Source organism: Theobroma umbraticum, unplaced genomic scaffold (genome assembly GCF_002168275.2).
Source record: "Theobroma umbraticum cultivar Fairchild unplaced genomic scaffold, ASM216827v3 scaffold_56.0, whole genome shotgun sequence".
NCBI lineage: Eukaryota > Viridiplantae > Streptophyta > Magnoliopsida > Malvales > Malvaceae > Theobroma > Theobroma umbraticum.
The window spans coordinates 6,645,491-6,664,156 of record NW_018397256.1 but is presented as its reverse complement, the minus strand read 5'-3'; the positions used below and the strand labels follow the sequence as shown (position 1 = coordinate 6,664,156).

Here is an 18,666-nt window from a genome sequence, read left to right as displayed (position 1 = left end):
CATTTCCCGATATGTTATCTTTTATGAGCATATATTTCTTTTTCAAAAACTTAATATTTTTATTCTTGATCTTGTTTTCCCTTTTTCTGAAATACTTGATGACAATATTACTATCACTCCTTCTCCATGTCATTCAAACCTACAACCATTCAATCCAACAGTGATCCATCTATATCTTCAACTTCTTCATCAAATTCTCCTTTTTCTTTGCCTAATTATTTCTCGTTCTGACAATTCTTCTGCATTTACACTTAAAGCTACTTCTGTTGAACCCTTATTTGAACCTACCACTGTTGAACCAACAATTGAAGTTCCCTGTTCTTTCTTCTCCCTCACATGATTCCCAATCTATTTTTATTCCTGTTTCTCCACTTAGAAAAAGTACCAGACATAGAAAATTACAAAATACCTTAATGCTTACCATCATAATTTGCCTACCTCTTCAAACCTTGTCACAAAATATCCTATTCAACATTTCATATCTACAAATCAATTATCCAACAATCACAAAGCCTTTGTTGCTTTTCTTAATCATTTTTCAGAATCTACTAATTATCATCAAGCAATCAAATTTCTTCATTGGCAAACAGCCATGAAATCTGAAATTGAGGCTTTTGAAAACAATGGGACTTGATCTACCATTTCTCGTCCTAAGGATGCACACCCTATAAGGTGTAAATGGATTTACAAAGTCAAGCTCAAAGCTAATGGGAGTCTTGAGAAATATAAAGCCAGACTTATGGCTAAAGGTTATAACCAACAAAAGGGATTCGATTATCATGAAACATTTAGTCCCGTGGCTAAACAAGCCATTGTTCGTATCTTCTTGGCACTTGTTGCTATTAAAGGTTGGGTTTTATCTCAATTGGGTATCGATCATGCATTTTTAAATAAGGATTTAGAGGAAACTAGTTATATGGATTTACCTCCTGGTTATGATGTTAAGTAAGGTTGTTCTTTTAATCAAAAATTGGTTTGTCAATTGCACAAATCATTGTATGGTTTAAAGCAGGCTTCTTGTCAATGGAATCTAAAATTTAGTATTGCTCTTTTGGATTTTGAGTTTATTCAATCTAAATCGGATTACTCACAATTTACTTTTACTACTAATTTTTTTTTTTTTTTTTTTTGAAAGTTGAAGATATAATTTCATTAGCAAGAGGCTTTACAAAAGCTGCCCATTAAGGCCTTTTACTACTAATAGTGGTGATTTTGTAGCATTGATGGTTTATATTGATGATATTGTTATTGGGAGTTCTTCTTCAACTGCTGCAAATGAGGTAAAAGCTTTTCTTAAGTCTTGGTCATGTAATGAGGCTGCAGACAATCTTGTTAAATCAGGGGTTGATAGAATTCATGATCTTTTAAGTCTTTATCCTTAACTATTTTGGATAGTGGCCTCTCTTTGTCTACTGCTTCTTGTTGCTAGGTTTTAATGCATGCTTCTGTGACAGAGAGCTTTCCTAAGCTGCTATGCTCTAGAAAAGTCTACGACCTGCAGGAGGATAAAAGACTCACAATGGTTATGTTCCCTTCTCTTACTTTTCCCTCTACCTCCTTTTGCTTCAAGCCTGGTTGTGGTCTTTTGCTTGTTTTTTTGCTATCAAATCTCTTGTACAGGACTTGGTTTTTACTAGTTAATTTTTGTACACCAACTCCAGAGAAGGATCTTGGTCTGATTTTGCCAGGTTCTCTCTCCTTTTGTATAAATAGATTTTCTCTTTTGATATAAATACACCACATATTTAATTTTCAAAAAAAAAAAGTCTCGGTTTAAACTTAGGGAGCTTGGTGAGCTTAAGTATTTTCTTGGTTTGGAAGTGGCCCATTCTACTCAAGGGATTTATCTTCATCAGTGTAAGTATGCTCTTGATTTACTTGAAGAGTGTGGGTGGTTTTTAGGTGCTAAATCAATTACTACTCCCATTGACTATAATTCTAAGCTTACCCAAGCTTGTAATGGTTCTGATTTTGTGGATCCTACTTTGTATCGACAATTGGTGGGCAAACTCTTATATCTTACTTTACATGTCCAGACTTTTCATATGTTGTTCAATGCTTATCTCAATATATGGATCGATCTATCTTTTCTTATTTACAAGCAGCACATAGAGGGCTTCATTATTTGAAAGTTAGGGTCTTTTACTTTCATCTACTTCTTAGCTAGTCTTAAAGGCTTATACTAATATCAAGATACTCGTAGATCTATTATTGGTTTTGCTATTTTTCTGGGTCATTCTCTTGTGAGTTGGCATTCTAAGAAACAATCTGTTGTTGCACGTAGTTCCCCTGTAGCAAAATATCGTACCATAGCTACTGCTTGTTGTGAATCTATTTGGTTTCTTTCTTTATTGCATGATTTTGAGCTTGACAATGTTCATCCTGCTTTTACTTTATTGTGATAATCAATCTGCATCTGCGCTGCATATTTGTAAAATCCTATTTTTCATGAAAGAACAAAGCATATTGAAGTTGATTGTCATTTGTTCATGATAAAGTACTTGCAGGTGTTGTTACCCCTCAGTATGTTCCTACTCAATGTTAGTTAGCTGATCTGTTTACTAAGGCTTTACCTATTACACATTTTCATGGTTTACTGTCCAAGATGAGCATTTTGGATATTCATGCTCCTCTTGCAAGGGGGTATTAGATTTTAATTTGTGGTAACATTGTAAATAAGTGCAATGGTATTATTGTAATTAGTTTAATAATTTTGTAATTTCCTTTTTCCAATGTACATATAAATACTGCTCTCTGTATCATATGCAAATTAATAATTTTTTCCATGTACCAAAGAATTCTCTTCCAAACGGGTCTTCTGGTTTCTTTCGTTCTTGAGATTTCAGCCACCTACGATCTTGGTTCTTACAACACCACTTCAAACACAAAAGTCTTCCCAGCCCCTTTCACCTGCTTGCACAACCTTAGCCATCCATGGGCTCCTCGCCCCATGTCTTTTTGAACCGATCGGCAACTCGATAATTGGAATCTGAAGCTGAGAATTAGAACCCATTTTGCCTCTAATGGAATATCGAAAAGTTGCCTTATCGAGAAAAGCATCCCCTCTCAGAGATGACTTGATAGGTTATCAAACACCACTTCAAACAACCAAAATTTTCACAAGCCTCTCTCACCCACTTGCACAACCTTAGCCATCCATGGGTTCCTTGCCCCATGTTTTTTTAAACCAATCACCAACTCGATAATTGGAATCTAAAGCTGTGAATCAAAACCCATTTTGGTACTGCTTTTTTGCTAGCTACTAATATGATTTAGTGGTAGATTTCGGTTTAGTTGCTCGTTTAACACTTTCCCAAGGGCCTTCTATATTGTAAGGTTTTTTAAACGCATGAGAAGGCACTCAAGCATTTGACTCATTAATTGATATATGATCTCTTATTTAAAAAGTAAAATTCAAATCTTCATTCCCCAAATTAAAAAAAAAAAATACACAAAAAAATTCAACCAAAGTAACACTTATCCAATTCCATAAAAGTATCTAAATCAAACTCATTTATAATTGTCCAAAATCTAAGCATATATCAACTTGCAATTATGAGACAACCTTTAATAATCAGATAGTGTATTTTTCTTAGAAAATTTAACTATTATGACATTTTAATCAATTAGTATATCATGACGATTTAACTATTTGTCAAATAAAATTAAAAACTGCTCTCCATATATTTTGTATATTTCTTTTCAATTTTGATGAAATTGGTAATAGATAGTACTAATGATAGGAAACCCTCTAGACAAGATTTGAGTGGTTAAGAGGTTTTAACAGTTCGTTATATCAAAGAGGAGGAATCAATAGTACTTTTGAAACAGTCCTCTCATTGTAATAGTGTGTGCATAGCTCCAACTTACAAACTATCTTAGCTCTGAGCCAAGTTTTTGAAGCTTATATTAGCAATTAGTGGCTGCTACCGTATCTATATTTTTTTTTCTTCTTTTTGAATTGTTTTTCTTCTCTTCCATTGAATTATAATCATTGTTATAATAATTTTAATCTTATTTTATACATCGATGCATGATAATGAATCTAAAAATTATAAAGTTTGTAATACTTAATTACTTTTCATTCAAAATGATTAATATTTATAAAAATAATTTTTTATTTTTTCACTATTAATTAGTATTGATGTGCAAAATTCTACTACCAATAAAAAACTTCGATAATTGAAGAATTAATGTCAAGGGGGAGAAATAATTAAGTAGAATTTTTTTTTCATTTAAGAAAAGGAAATTTTGAATCTTACTCTTTGAACGGAGAAATCATACATCAGCTATTAAGTCAAATCTTCCTTTGGGACATGAGGGTTCGATGAGTCAAATCTTTCTTTGTGTGATTTTGGTATGTCGGGTTTAAGGGCTCGTTTTTGGATGGTTCTTTGTTTATGCCCTGTCCATGTTTGGCTGTCATAGTTAGAATACTTGTGCCTTTAGGGTAGGGAGTCTAGATGAGGGAGGAGGGGTGGCCTTCTTTAGAGGGATTTTTGCTGATGTTGTTCTGCTTCTTACTTCTTAAGCTCATGTGGGTTCTCCTTCCTCTAATGCTTCTTTGAGTGTTTGCTTTGTGAAGAAATGTGCATTAGTATGGAAGGAAAAAGAAAAGTTTTTTATTCGGGCTTAGGTTGTTTAGTTTTATTTATTTCATTTAATCTTATCATTTCTTCATGTATGATTTTTATGATCAGAAAAGGAAAAAAGGAAAAGAAAAAAAAAGAGAAGAGAAAGAAGAAAAAAGGAAACAAAAAGAAAATTGTTGAGAAAAATGGAAAAGGGGAAGCCTGTTTACTAATATTTTGTGTCTGTCCTTTTGACTTCTTTTTTGGTGTTTAAGTTGCTGTCTAAAGGTTTTTTTCATTTTCTGGTTTTGGTCTTGTGCTGTTCTAATGTTTTGTGTTTGTTGGACGTTGTGGGACACTGGCCTGAAGTGGATGCTTGCTGGCTTGGGGGAAGACGTTGTGGGGGTTTCTGTTTTTCAGGTGAGCACTCCTTGTCTCTGTGGTTGTGTTGTTGAGGATAAGTTGGGAGGATGCTTCTTGCGGGGTTCTCCTGGCCTCTGATGGTATTTCGTTTTTGTTGATGTCAACTTTGCGACAGCTGGTTGTTTCCTTGTTGCCCTTGATGTTGCTCTACTGGTGTGGTGACTGCTGTTGTTCTCTCCATGGATGGCTGCCATTACTCCTTTATGTTGGCTGGTTCCCAAAGGGGTAATGGTCTTTCTTGTTTGGTCTCCTGCTTGTTCCGGAAGAATTCAATTTGTGGTTGCCGCTTACTTGCTTGCCTTCTAGGTTTGGTTTCTCCTAGATTGCCCTACTTAGCTTCTATCGAGACCTGGAGGTTGTCCAACGCCTCTAATTGAACTGGAGGCTCCTGTTGCGGGGTTGTGTTGTCCAATGCTTTTCATTGTTGACGCATCTATGGCTGCTCCTAGCAAGTTTCGCCTTTCACTCTGCTAGCTTCTCTGCTTGCGCGCTGATTATTATGTGCATTTTGCTTGCTTTTCTCCTTCTTCGTGGCTGCTTGGGTCGTTTCTCCTTGATTTCTTTGGGTCCTTTTTTGTGGCTGAGTTACTTTTGTATACGTTGCCTTTTCCTTGGTTACGTGCAAAATGTTCTGTTTTTCTGTAGTATAAATAGTTTCCTTTTCTTGTAATGCTACCACTACTCTTGAGTAGCAGATCACTTCTGGAAAATGTACAGATGTCCTCAACCTCACCAACTCTCTTATGCCATTAAGTGTCTTTTGCAGTCAAGCTTAAGACTCGAAATGCCATGTTGGTGAAGAGATCAAATAAAATCACTTTTCAAAAGAACACTACTAAATCAAATGATGGAGTATAGAATCGAATACCTTTGCTTTTGAACCATCTTTCATTGTAATTATCAAAACTTCAATTGATTTATTTTTTATAATTCCACTGTGATAACTCGCATGGTCTTTTTGCAAGATACAATTACATTGTCGTATTAACCAAAACAGAGTACTACCTAAATCCTTTCTTTATGGTGGTCACCCACTCGAACAATTTCCTTACACTACTCTCTTTGGTTGAGCAGCAAATATGAAGAGCTTCTTTGCAGAGTCTATTGCCATTGATTCCTCCGAATCTGCATAATTGAGGAAGTCCATGAGATCAAAATCCTTGAAAACTTGAGGATGCTCCTCATCTACCGTCTCTCTTGGTGCCTTGATGATCGTACCCTCCACAGGCACTGCAAATGCTCCCAAAGAATACCGGTCTTTGTCTCCACTCATCATCACCCTATGCTTCACCGCATGCATTCTGCCATTACTCCACGCCTGCAATTAATTCAGTGTTCGTATGTATTCAACGAGTAACCTGTTAATTAGGGTAATTGTATTTCTTGAATCAATTAATTTTAACTAACTCAAATATTTTGGATCATCACAATTTATAAATTCAAATTAAAATACAACTACATAGCTTTTTTCAAAGTTCAATGGGAACCCCATCGATGTAAATACATCAAAGTTGCTCCACCATGGGGATGGGTGGTGGCGGCCGCCGACGTTCATGTCAATGTATAAAATTGTTACCATTACCACCAGTGGGTGGGTTTGGCACATGATGATAAAAAGATTCCAGCATGTTAGATAAGTAAACAAGGGCAGCTAGAAAAGGAAATGTGGATGATATCATACCGTGAGTAGATCTCCAACGATAAAGACGAAGGAACCGGGAGATGGAAACAGCTTGACCCACTGTCCATCTTTGGTTTCAATTTCTAGCCCTGAAATCCCATCCTCGCAAAGGAGTGCACTGGAGAATTTATCGGTATGAAGCAAGCCCACAGTTGTATATCCTCCGGAAGGAGGTGCCACGTATTTCATCACTCTCAGTAGCTCGTAATGTGTCATGAACGACTCCGGTTTCCCTCCCAAGCCGTAACTATCAACGATCATCGAACCAATCACATGGCTCAGCTCCTCCAATTGCTTCATCAGAGTGTTAATCGTTTGGCTTGTGGCAAGAAAACAAAGGACTCAATAAATGAGTCAACGTTTAGAATGAACCAAATCTTGCTATTCCCAATGCTACGAGAGTTCAAGGGTTTCAAACCCGGGTTCATATCAACTAGTACAACTCTTTCTTTTACTACATTTCCTATACTTATCCAATCATAATTCATAATTATGAATTGTGCGAGGACTCATCATTAAAGGTAGATGAGGTAAAAAAAGATCGTATCTGATACAGTGACTAGACTAGGACTAACCCTGTCGGACAAGCTACCTAGCTAGCTGGGGGCTGTCTTCCTGGAAAAACAACTTGGATCAAAACATATTAAAAGAGTTATAATTTCGACTACCAGAAGAGTCCACATAAGTTGGGCGAAGCTTTTGACAGAGTTACAGTCGGAGGCATCTTCAAGTCCAAAGCTTTCATAGAAAGGAAGGAATTCACTACCCGGTTCGTAGTATCCATGATAAGGCTTTGGGTTAATGTTCTTCCTCTTCGTCTCCAATGGAAGATTAAAAAGTTGCCTTATCAAGGAAAAGGTCTCCTCTCGGAGATACCATACACCACTTCGAAACAACCATAATTCTCACAAGCCTCTCGCACCCTTCTGCATAAACCTTGCCATTTACCATTTCCTCGCCTGAGATTAACTGGAATCTGAAACTGAGACTCAGAACCCATTTTCCTATTTCTTTTCTGCTAGCTACTGATGAGGTTTAGTGCTAGATTGGTTTGGTCGCTCCTTGACTTTCCGAAAGGCCCTTCTATATTTTGCATATAATGTCTTGAGAGGAGTACGACAAAACTAGCAGCAATCCAATTCCGTTAAGTTGTAAAGCGGATTCATATCTGTCCAATGTACATCTATTAAATGTATAAACTTTATCATTTATATATATTTTCTTTTCAGATATCACGTGTAGTTTATGGGTACTAGTTGGGTCCTGAACTATACAGTGAAAGCATATCTACGTCAACCATTGCAATTCCCAAGTTGGGTCCTGAACGACAGAGTCCACGCAGCCCTTCATCATCTACCTCCACATTCCAACGCCTATGCCTGCATAAGTTGGTTTCATTTTTGTTTTTTTTTTTTGGGCTTTTCCTATGACAGTAATCATCGATGATTTTGGATTTAGGTATGAAGACTCCTACTGGTCGAGGAATCGTAATGTTAAGATGAATAGCGAAGAGCGAAGAAAATCCACAGGCACTCAGCCATAATGCAGTGAAATTGAAGTGAAATGTTTTGCCAGTTGTAATGCAGGTTGGTAAGACATAGGATATGATAACGCTTGGAAGAGAGCATTCTCTCAAGTCTCCGCAGTAGCTTCATCAAATCTAACCTGGCATCTTATCTTAATCCACTGGGAAAGGATCAGAATCCGTACTGACAAAAAAATTTTGGAAAATGCTAATTAACTTAAAGCAGGAATGTCCAAATTAACGATTTAACGACACAAGGTTACATAAGCATGCACACAAGAGACAAGGTTAGTTACTACGGTTATGCGGAGCTAAAATTGGGACAAACCACAAAATGGACACATTGAGCAACCACAACAGCCACAAACTAACAATTGTTGCTGATTAAAAACACTGATGTGTATTTCATCTGGCTAGCAATCGTATCACTTCCACAATTTGACAAACTTGTCATGGCTGGCAGAAGAAACCAGCCCTGTCACAGGTGATACAGCCAATGCAGCTATTAGTCCTTCATGAGCTGCCAACGTCATAGTCTTATTCTCCGTCATATTCCATAGCTCCAAAGACTGCAGCACAAAGATCAAAACACTTGGTAAGTAAATGAACCCAACATGACTCAAAAGGCCCATTATTTCGTAACCAGTCTCCAACCAAAAGAAAAAAAAAAAAAAAACTCTTTTCCCTCATTTCTATTTACCCATACTTCTTTCTCTCTCCTCAACTTTTCCTCATCATAACAGGTTAAGATTATGGATGTGCATACATTTGAATTATAAGAAGATAAATGAAAGCCAATAGCTAGACGATGGAGCTGAATGAGAGTCTTAAACACATTTTTCAACAGTCATAAGTTGAAACCACTACAACGAGAAAAAGATTACTTGGAAATAATTAGGAATTTACAGATTCTGTAACCCTTTTTCATATTCCAAAGGTATTTAAGAAGGATTCACATATCAACGGTCCTGAACCTTGTGAAATAGATCCCATGTACTCCCAAGTGGTTTATGGGGAAGCTCACAACAAATTTGATGTGATCATTCATGCAGGTTCTCCACATGCATGATCAACTATTCATGCAGGTCTTATTCATGTTTGTTTAACTTAAACAGGCTACAAGGGAATATCGTTAAAGTGACCATAAAATAAAATAACATTGCCAAGGTATAATAACAGCAAATAAGCAAATGCATGTTAAAGAACAAAAATAAAAAGTTACTTGCCTGGTAACAGCCAATGACCAGCAATGATGGATATGTAGGATGGAAAACACAAGAGTGAAACTTGTTCCCATTACAGCTCAATTCATGAACACATTCCCCTTCACTCCCTGATCCAAGTGTCCAAACTCTGACAGAGTCCTCACTGACAGATGCTAGAAGCTCACCCGAAGGGTCCCAGCATACAGAATGTATTGGTTTAGTGTGTCCCTGTTATTAAAAAACCAAAGTCAAAGTTAGTCATGCTGCAGCAGAAGAAATAGCAGAAAAAAGATCTTAAGAACAATGTATAGATAGAATTCCAAAGGGACAAACCACCACAACACAGCAAGAGCATAAGATTCGACACAGTAATACAGATGCAACCATCATCGGATCTTTAGTCAAGTAGTCAGTCACCAAACAACAAGCCACAGTTCAGCTAGGCTTGTATCAGTAGCACATTTATAACCTTGATTACCGAAATCATACGTTTTGAACTAAATTGATCTAGTTGTAATACAATATGGAAATTTGGCAATTTAAAGACTTTTAACAGTAGCTTGAAACATGACCCAAACAAAATCTAGATTCCAAATCCTTTCTCTGTCCACTTGAAGCTTCACTGGAACCCTAATTATGGGCTACTATTGGCTAGTCTAAAACTTCTTATTGTCAAACATTAGACATGTATGACCATTGAGGCAAATCTTTCAGTGGAAAATATCAAGATAAATCAGCTATCACAAAATATTTTTTAATGGGGGAGTAGAAAACCAGCATTGGTTAAACCCTAAGCATAGATCAAAATCATACCCACTCGTGTGGCGATAGTAGGGATCAATCTCTCCAAGAAACAAATTGACACTTCTCAGTTCTCAAAAATTCAGTTTGAATCAATTGGAATTCACTGTTCTAAATGATTTGTTCAATTATTTCAAGAAATTGATTCTAGGAGCCCAATCTAAAATTTATATTTTAACTAAATTTAAATAAAAAAAGTCCCCAATCTTTATTATGTTTACTTCATTTTTTTCAAAAGAAGATAGCATCTCTTGTTCAAAGACTGAAGCTTTTACTTCTATATCATTTATGCATGTATGTTTTTCCTCAACTGATGCAAACTGATAATGACTTGCTTCCTCTTTTGTTCTTCTACCTTCTTTTATTTCAAGCAAATTCCTTAGGGTTCTTTCATATTTTTAATAATCCAAATAATTTACCTGCAATGAATGTCGACAGGTTTGAGTTTCTGTGTCCAATATAGATACAACATTCTCTGCAGCTGCAGCAAGATACTTTCCAAGGCGAGGTTGAAATCTCAACTGGGCTGTACCACCCTGTTCCACACAAAGGAAACAATCTTAATAGCTGCCCATCCACATTAAAGAGAGAGGCCTGCATACAATTTATTCTAATTGCAAGCAAATCTAATGCAAGATCATACCTTGAATACTCTTGCACAGCTCCCATTGTTGATACTCCAGTATCGTATTTCACCATCACCATCACAAGAGCAGATAAGATCATCCTTGCTTGGGTGGAAGTCAAGTGACATAACAGTAGCAGAATGTCCCATAAAGGTACGAAGTGAATAACCAGGCTGCAGACAAAGTCGAGGCAATAAACAATCACATCCAATAAAAGTTAAAAACAAAATACCTTTGGAGGCAAACCAAGTAACACCCCACCCACCCCAAAAAAAAATCTATGGAGATTCTCATCCAAAGAACAAATCCAAGAAATGCCATAGAAAGACTCTAAAAGCAAACATGAAAGAGGAAGGAAACAGCAGCAAATTTAATAACACCAGTATTAAAGGTTCACCCAAACTTAAATTCCAAACAGAAGAATATTACCCTTCAGGTTTACATTCAGGAGGAACAACCAGCAACACTGAAAGCATGAAGTACAAACTACTTCTTCAGTAAAATTTATATTAATCAGGAAAGGAGAATACTGAATAGTTGCCCATTATAGAAACCTACTTTGCATCACAAAGTATACTATGCTATGCATTTACTAGATTTCGAAACATCATAACAGTAATAAAGGGGAATTTTCATAACAAATTTTCAATGTTGCAACAACTGCAAATTTAATAACACCACCAGGACCAAAGGTTGATTCAAACTTGAATTCCAAACAGACACATATAACCCCTTCAGATTTTACATCAAGGAGAAAAGAGCAGCAACACTGAAAGTATAGCTATGAACTACTTTTTCAGAAAACTTTATATTTATCATGAACAGTGAATACTGAATAGTTGCCCATTATAGAAACCTACTTTGCATCACAAACTATATATGTCTAGATTTTGGAACATTATAACCAGAATAAAGGGGAATTTTCTTTCATTCTGCACAGTGCTAATGGCATTGTTGGTAAGAATTAAAAACCACTCGCAGCAAGCCACATCCACCCGTGCATTAAACTAGAAAGTATAAGAAACAATTGGTTGCACCCTGCTAACAAATTACATAAAAGATAAAATCTGCAAAATAGAAGCACCTTAATTGATCTAAATGCAGATTAGACAGCAATCCAGAAGAAAAGACACTTTAGAATGGAAAAAGCATGCACATGCACAGAATTTTTAAATGAAAATTTTAGTGAATAACATGGTGCATCATGCATACGTACAAGAAGACATGATTAGCTCAAAACAATCATAATAAGCAAAAGAAAAGAAAAATGTCCACTAACACTGTCGGCATCCCAAACTCTGACAGTTTTGTCAAATGAAGATGTTGCAAGGCGTGACATGCTTGGACTGAAACGAACATCAGTAATTAAAGATGAATGTTCTTCAAGCGTAGACTTTGGCTTCAAAGTGTCTGTATACCATAATACAGCCTGCATTTTAATATAAAAATTAAAAAATAAAACCAAAAAAAAAAAGATGCAAATGATTTCAGTTCCCATCATAACAAAACTAAAACCAATTATAAACCAACATTCAGAGTACACATATCCATCTCTCCTCTGGGAACTCACCTTTTTATCATGGCCACCACTAGCAAGTAACTTTCCGTCTGATGAGAAATGACAAGAAGTAACTTTGCTTGTGCTTGCTCGAACAGAACTTACTTCCATAAATGTGAAACCTGAAGTCCAATTCAAATTTGGTACATTTAAAACAGGACAATTTTGAATATGAAGTGTGAACTTATCCACTTGTATTATGCAGTAATAGAGTAATACCGATGGCCCATGCAAATCACAATAAAATAATATTAAATGAAAGTGTATCACTCAAAATTACAAAAATAAGGATAGATGCGCATGCCCATACATTTACACATTTTTTTCTTCGTGATACAACTAGCATTTGATGCATAAACGAATGTGGCAAGATCATGAAATTAGTAGCAATGACTAAAATGTATAATAACAATTCAGTGAGAATAATACCAACATGTACAAAGTTTAATGACATTTACAATTTCTATACTTAAATGAACTTAGTGCATTCCAACAAGGATGCACCAATTACCATAATAATTTGCATAAACAATTAGCAAATTATCTTGTTATCCCCAAGAATAACTCAGAACATGGACAACTTCAACAAAAGAAAACTACAATGTTAGAGAAAATTTAATAAATCATAACAACCATAAAAGTTATATTTATACACCTTTACTGACATCCATACATCGGCCAACGGTATCTCTAGGATCCGTATCATCATGGGATAAAAAAGACTCAACATTATCATCAAGAGATCCATCCTCCACAAATCGGTCCATATCAGCCTGCAATTCAAGATCTTTATCATCCCACTGCCACAATGGAATGCCAATGAGAATTCATGAAAGGAATTTTTAATTCCTCCACCAACACGGGAAAATAACTAATGGACTCACCAACTGATTTGATGGTGATGTAAGTGTGCCAGCACCATCAGTGCCAAACATCATCAGAGGCTTGGAAGAACTGCCACTATGAGGCAGGGCAGGCATTGAAATCACATCTCCAGGGGTGTGTGTTGATGGCGTGGATGGTGCTGAACTTGGCGAAGGTCCAGCTGTGTTTGCTGTCCCTGAGCTATTGGCAGGGCCTGAAGAAGACACGGGCTGTTTTCTCTTTCTTCCATTCTGGTTTTTTGAAACCTTAAATTGAAATAAGAAGATTATGTTAGGAACCTGCTCAGATATTTACTTAAGCTAAGAATCAGAAATCAAAAACAACTTTAAATTAATATCCACCTCCATGTCCCTGCAACATAACTAACAAGTGCAATCCAAACTTACTTGACCAGAAAAAACAAACAGGTTTTAAAGCTTTATGGAAACGCACTACAGGGTTTATTCTTGACATGTTTTCTATCAGATAAGTATTACAAAGAAAAAAACAGGGATGGTAACAGTATGGTTTTTGAAGCTACTATATTATACTCTTAGGAAAGAGCTGCTTCAGCATTTATGGTTCAATCCAAATTCCTTTAATAAAAATGGTACCACTACTCTAAGAGGGGAGGAGGAAGGAGAAGATTCAATGGTAGATTCAAAACCTGAGGAAGTCTACTAGCTAGAAATGTCATCAACAGGGACATTACAAATCTCTACCGTGCAGTGCAAGTAACACTGCTACAACGGTGCCACATGATAGCAGATACAACCCTCAGTGGGGAATCCTTTTGGCAAGATGAATTAGAGGTAACCGACAAAGGACAGACCTGATCATTCCCTCGAAATGAGTTTGACATGCCACCATCCACAGTGACACTTCCACCTCCACCAACTTTATCTTGTTGATGTAAACTTGGATTAGAACTCTGTGATTGCTGATTTGAGAGTGCATGCTGCTGAAGTTGCTGCTGCTGTGAGTTACTGTTCTGTTGCTGTTGCAGTTGCTGTTGCTGTTGCTGCAACTGAGCCATTTTTAACTACAAGGCAAATGAAATATCTAATAAATGGAAAGATCATAAAACTTACGTGACAACAAAACACATATCGAAAGGGGAAATTTGAAATTTCCATACAAGAGAAAGAGAAGTAAAAGCACACTTCAGAGAGACAGTAATACCTTAATTAGCATATCTGTATCTCCCCGAGACACGAGAGGACTGCCTGCCTGCAAAGGTGATACATTTGGAACCACGTCACCAACAGAATTAGAAAGGCTATCCTTTCCAAGGCCCATGGTCCGATTATTATTCAACAGCATTCTCAATCTCCTATTTTCATCACTGCCAGATGGTGATGTCAGATTTTGCTGAGCAAGCATGAGTTGCTGCTGATGCTGTGGTGTCAACATCTGAAGTTGATGAAAGGGCTGCGGAGCCTGTATAAAAGGTTTTTGCTGCTGAAGGAGCCCAGTGCGCAGTTGGTCCAGACCCTAAAAAATGGATAAAATGAAAACCATTCAGAAGACACACTTGATGAAAAGTAAAATTTACAGTTCAATACTACAGGTGATGCATAAAAACAGAAACAATTTCAATCAAAAGATAAATTTATTTACAAAAATCCATACAAAATATATATAATTACAATATTCAGAGTTACCACTATATCGTAAAGTGTAAACTTTATAAAACTTACCGTTAATGGCCATCCTTTCAAAGTCAAATTATTTCCGCCTTGATTTGACCCTGAAAGAAGTATGATATCACAATATTTACTATCCAAATTTCATAGAAAAAAGAGGCCAGCATATCACAAGGACAAGGAAAATGATGAGTTAAATACCATCATCAGTGTACTGCTTTTAAAGGGAAGATGCAATTTAAACAGAACCCTGAGAAAAGTGAAACAAGCCTAACCCGAAATTCCAATTAAAGATCCATCTGGACCTGCAGCTCTGGGATTCAATACTGGATTTATCTCAGTCTTTATGTCCTGTTTTGAGATAAAATTTCAAAAAATGATTCTAAGAGAAGCAACATGTAATGAGATTAATTTGAGGTGGCCCTACCGGTGTTGTGCCTGGCAATTGCTGACTTCGAGCTTGAACTTGAGGAGACATACCACCAGCCGTACCATGCAATACTTGCCTGAAATTTGCACAATGCTAGATAAATTTATTGCTGAAAACAACTGAGCGGTGGATGTTTGAACAAACGCTAAATATGTAACTGGTTATTTCTGATAAAAAAGGAGGTGAAACAAATCAAAATTGTTTCATTGGCATTAAATTTATGTAAGAATAGATTGACCACAAGATTGCAGTAAGTTAGCCCTAAAAAATCTAATGGAAACATTATGTAGCCATTTTGCAAATTGTCATACTTAACATCCATAAGAATTCATCTAAAATGCTCTTTACAAAACAATTTGCAGCCAAAAGCTCTTTACATAATAAAAGAAGTGTGAAATAAATCACCCTGAAGGTTGGCCAGTTGCCGCTGCAGGCTTCAATATCGAGGCATGATTTGGATCCAAAAGCTGGCCAACATTCTCTCCGTACCTTTGCTGTAAGGAGTTCCTAAGGTGGTTAACAGCTAAAACAAGAAAACATTTCCCAGAAAAAAAATAATACACCTACCTTTATAGCTGCATCATCTAAAGAATCCCTTGGAAGTGGCAATTTTAATCTTTCCTCATACATCTTTGTCGCTATGGCATTAGCAGTTCCAGCTGGCTGACGCATGAGAGAGTCATTTCCAACAAGTCCATTTGTACTGCCATTGAGGAGGTGAGGGCCATCCCTTCGCTGCTGGGGCTGCTGCTGCTGCTGCTGCTGCTGCTGCTGTTGCTGTTGCTGCTGCTGCTGCTGCTGCTGCTGTTGCTGTTGCTGCTGCTGCTGTTGCTGCTGTTGCTGCTGCTGTTGCTGCTGAGCATGCCTCTGCAATAGAAGCTGGTGCATCTGCAGTTGTTGTTGCTGCTGCTGCTGTTGCTGTTGATGCTGAGGCTGTTGAGGTTGCTGCTGCTGCTGTTGCTGTTGCTGCTGCTCCCGCGCTTTAATCAACTGTGTCTGCCATATCAGTGCACCATGAGCATCCCATATTTTAAGGAGAAATCATTTGAAAGGCTTATCATGGATTTCAAAATCCATGCTATAAGTACTGTAGAAAATGAAAAATCTTAAATTTTTGGTAAATAATTACAATCCTTAACAAAAATTAACAGTCAAAACACTTCTCCTGCCATCAGTTACATTCCTTACTTTCAATGATGAAACACCTTAGTTTAGCCAGTTCTGCAACAAAGCAACCCACATAGTTTCTCATAGGGCATTAGGTTAATAGTCATAATGCAATAAGTCTTCCAGAAGGGAATCCAATTTCCATGCACAAAACACAATATGCAACATCTGACTAACAAACCCTGACTAATGTCTCTATTAGTTGTCATTTGTCAACAAACCAATAAAAATAATAGTAAGAAATACAACAATGAGTTTGATGGATGAACACTCCAGAGCACACTGATATAGCCATGAAGCTTGTTCAAAGGAAACTGCACAAAATTACTTATGCAAGACATAGAAGACATAAGACAAGGAGGTATTCCTTCGTTTTTATCTTGTTTCCTTCTCTCGTTTAGGCATACATGCACATGCTTGAGAGAGAAATTTCATTTAATCATGACAACTTCAAGCAGGTTACCATTTAAATGTTTTGAGGTAAAAGGACTGATCTGCCACTTAAAGTTCACAAAAGGAAAGAGCCGATTTTGTCAGAGACAAGAAGCCCTATCATACCTCCTACACAATCAATACAAAGGAAATGCTGTGTGAAATGAACAACATAACAGAAGTGCAGATGGGCTTTAATCTCAAATCCAAACCTTTCACAACTACCTCCCCTCCCCAACAAACAATGCAAACCAAAATGTTTAAGCTACCAAGTATAATAGAAACAAATTGAAAGTTTAGAATTGGAAAAATGAATAAAACCAAAACCAACCTCAATATAAGATGCAGCAACCTCTGAGTGCTTCTCATTAGTCCTGGCAATGAATATGTCCCAGAAAACAGACCACCATTCAAAGAGAAAACCTCCAGGTGCATCAATAGCTGGATATCCAGGTTCAAAATCAACATCAACATCAATGAAAATATCAAGTTTTCTAAAGAAAAAGGGATGTTTAGGATGAGAAAACAAGAACCTAAAAAATAGAAAAGGCCTTCTTCAGCTCTAAAAAGAAACTCTTGAACCCACTTAGTTACTTACCTACAGGATCTGATGATACTTTTCCTTCAGCTTGAAAAGCCTGAGCTGAAGCCTTTAAATCCCTCTTTACTAAATAATCATGGATATACACATCTAACCTGTTATTGAGAAAAAACATGGCCATACGGCATCACTTATGAGAGCAAGCAACCAAAATTTACAAGCCTAACTGCAACACTATCAGCAAAGAAAACCAAATCCATAGTAGAAAACCTAAACCTTACATAAAAATCTGATGAAGGACAGCTGAGAACAGCTTTATACAAATTTGGAATTTAACATGATATTGCCCAAAAAAAGGGTTACTCAGAAACAAAATACCACCAATGGGAAAAATTAATTTTTGATGAAACGGTCTTTTCAAAACAGAGCAGTAACATTAAACACACAAAACCCTAGACCAAATTTGTTTAATTAAAAAAATAAAGAACAGAAATAATGCAAAACAGCAGAACAGTAACTACAAGTTTCAGAACAAACAAAACCCTAACAAAGACCAGCTTCAAAGAACAAAACTTGGAATCTAAACAACTTCAAAAAGGAGAAGCAAAAATCCAGAAAAGCTTACATACCCAGAACTCAAATCAACCAAAAAAAGAAACAACTTTAAACTCCAAAGCCACATTAGAAACTAAAGAAAAAAAATCGAAAACCCAAAAAAGCAAGCTTTAATAAGACGAAGGGAAAAAGAAAGAAGTTACATTTTATCAGCTTCCCAGTTGGTTTGAGACATCTTGTTGAATCCAATAACAGCCCAAAAACACTTGAGAACAGCTCCAGATTCCTAGGTACCTGTCTGAACGGCTTCTCTTCAAGTTTAATGGCTACCCAGAAAATATAAATACTAACTCATTATTGCACTACGACCCAAAAAAAAAAGAGGCAAAATTCAAAACAACAACAAATAAAACTTATTTCAGTAGCAGGAAGAGAAGAATCTATGTAGAGGAATATAGAAGGCAAAGAGGCAGAACCTCTCTAATTTTAGCAACATGAATATTAAAAATTTATTTATTTATTTATTTATTTATTTATAGATTAAGAAAAGAAAGAATAAAGAAAAGCGAATGATAGATAGAGATACCTGCAATCCCAAAAACGTTTATTAGTTTTTTGAGAGCTTTCCCCCTTTTTTTTTT

At 36.5% G+C, this 18,666-nt stretch overlaps 2 protein-coding genes across 4 annotated transcripts; both read right to left on the bottom strand.

The window, feature by feature from the left end:
- Positions 1 to 5,882: 5,882 nt before the first annotated feature.
- Positions 5,883 to 7,248, bottom strand: LOC110410316 (putative 2-oxoglutarate-dependent dioxygenase AOP1.2). Its single transcript, XM_021419955.2, has 2 exons — positions 6,676 to 7,248; positions 5,883 to 6,312 (listed from the first exon to the last, which is right to left on the bottom strand). Exons 1-2 carry the CDS (start codon positions 6,973 to 6,975, stop codon positions 6,043 to 6,045), a joined length of 570 nt encoding a protein of 189 aa, XP_021275630.2. The 5' UTR covers positions 6,976 to 7,248; the 3' UTR covers positions 5,883 to 6,042.
- Positions 7,249 to 8,385: 1,137 nt separating this feature from the next.
- LUG (transcriptional corepressor LEUNIG) lies at positions 8,386 to 18,666 on the bottom strand. Of its 3 annotated transcripts, none has more exons than XM_021422015.1 (19): positions 18,612 to 18,666; positions 18,229 to 18,387; positions 17,528 to 17,625; positions 17,261 to 17,370; positions 15,898 to 16,326; positions 15,736 to 15,824; positions 15,328 to 15,406; positions 15,176 to 15,251; positions 14,955 to 15,004; positions 14,437 to 14,748; positions 14,087 to 14,296; positions 13,275 to 13,520; positions 13,046 to 13,190; positions 12,403 to 12,512; positions 12,112 to 12,261; positions 10,850 to 11,005; positions 10,626 to 10,742; positions 9,427 to 9,633; positions 8,386 to 8,769 (listed from the first exon to the last, which is right to left on the bottom strand). In XM_021422015.1, the coding sequence occupies exons 2-19, from the start codon at positions 18,258 to 18,260 to the stop codon at positions 8,626 to 8,628; spliced, it is 2,760 nt and encodes a 919-aa protein (XP_021277690.1). In that variant the 5' UTR covers positions 18,261 to 18,387; positions 18,612 to 18,666; the 3' UTR covers positions 8,386 to 8,625. The 3 variants fall into 3 exon arrangements, with proteins under 3 accessions (XP_021277690.1, XP_021277693.1, XP_021277691.1); XM_021422018.1 differs by having other exon boundaries at positions 13,046 to 13,163; XM_021422016.1 differs by having other exon boundaries at positions 13,275 to 13,505.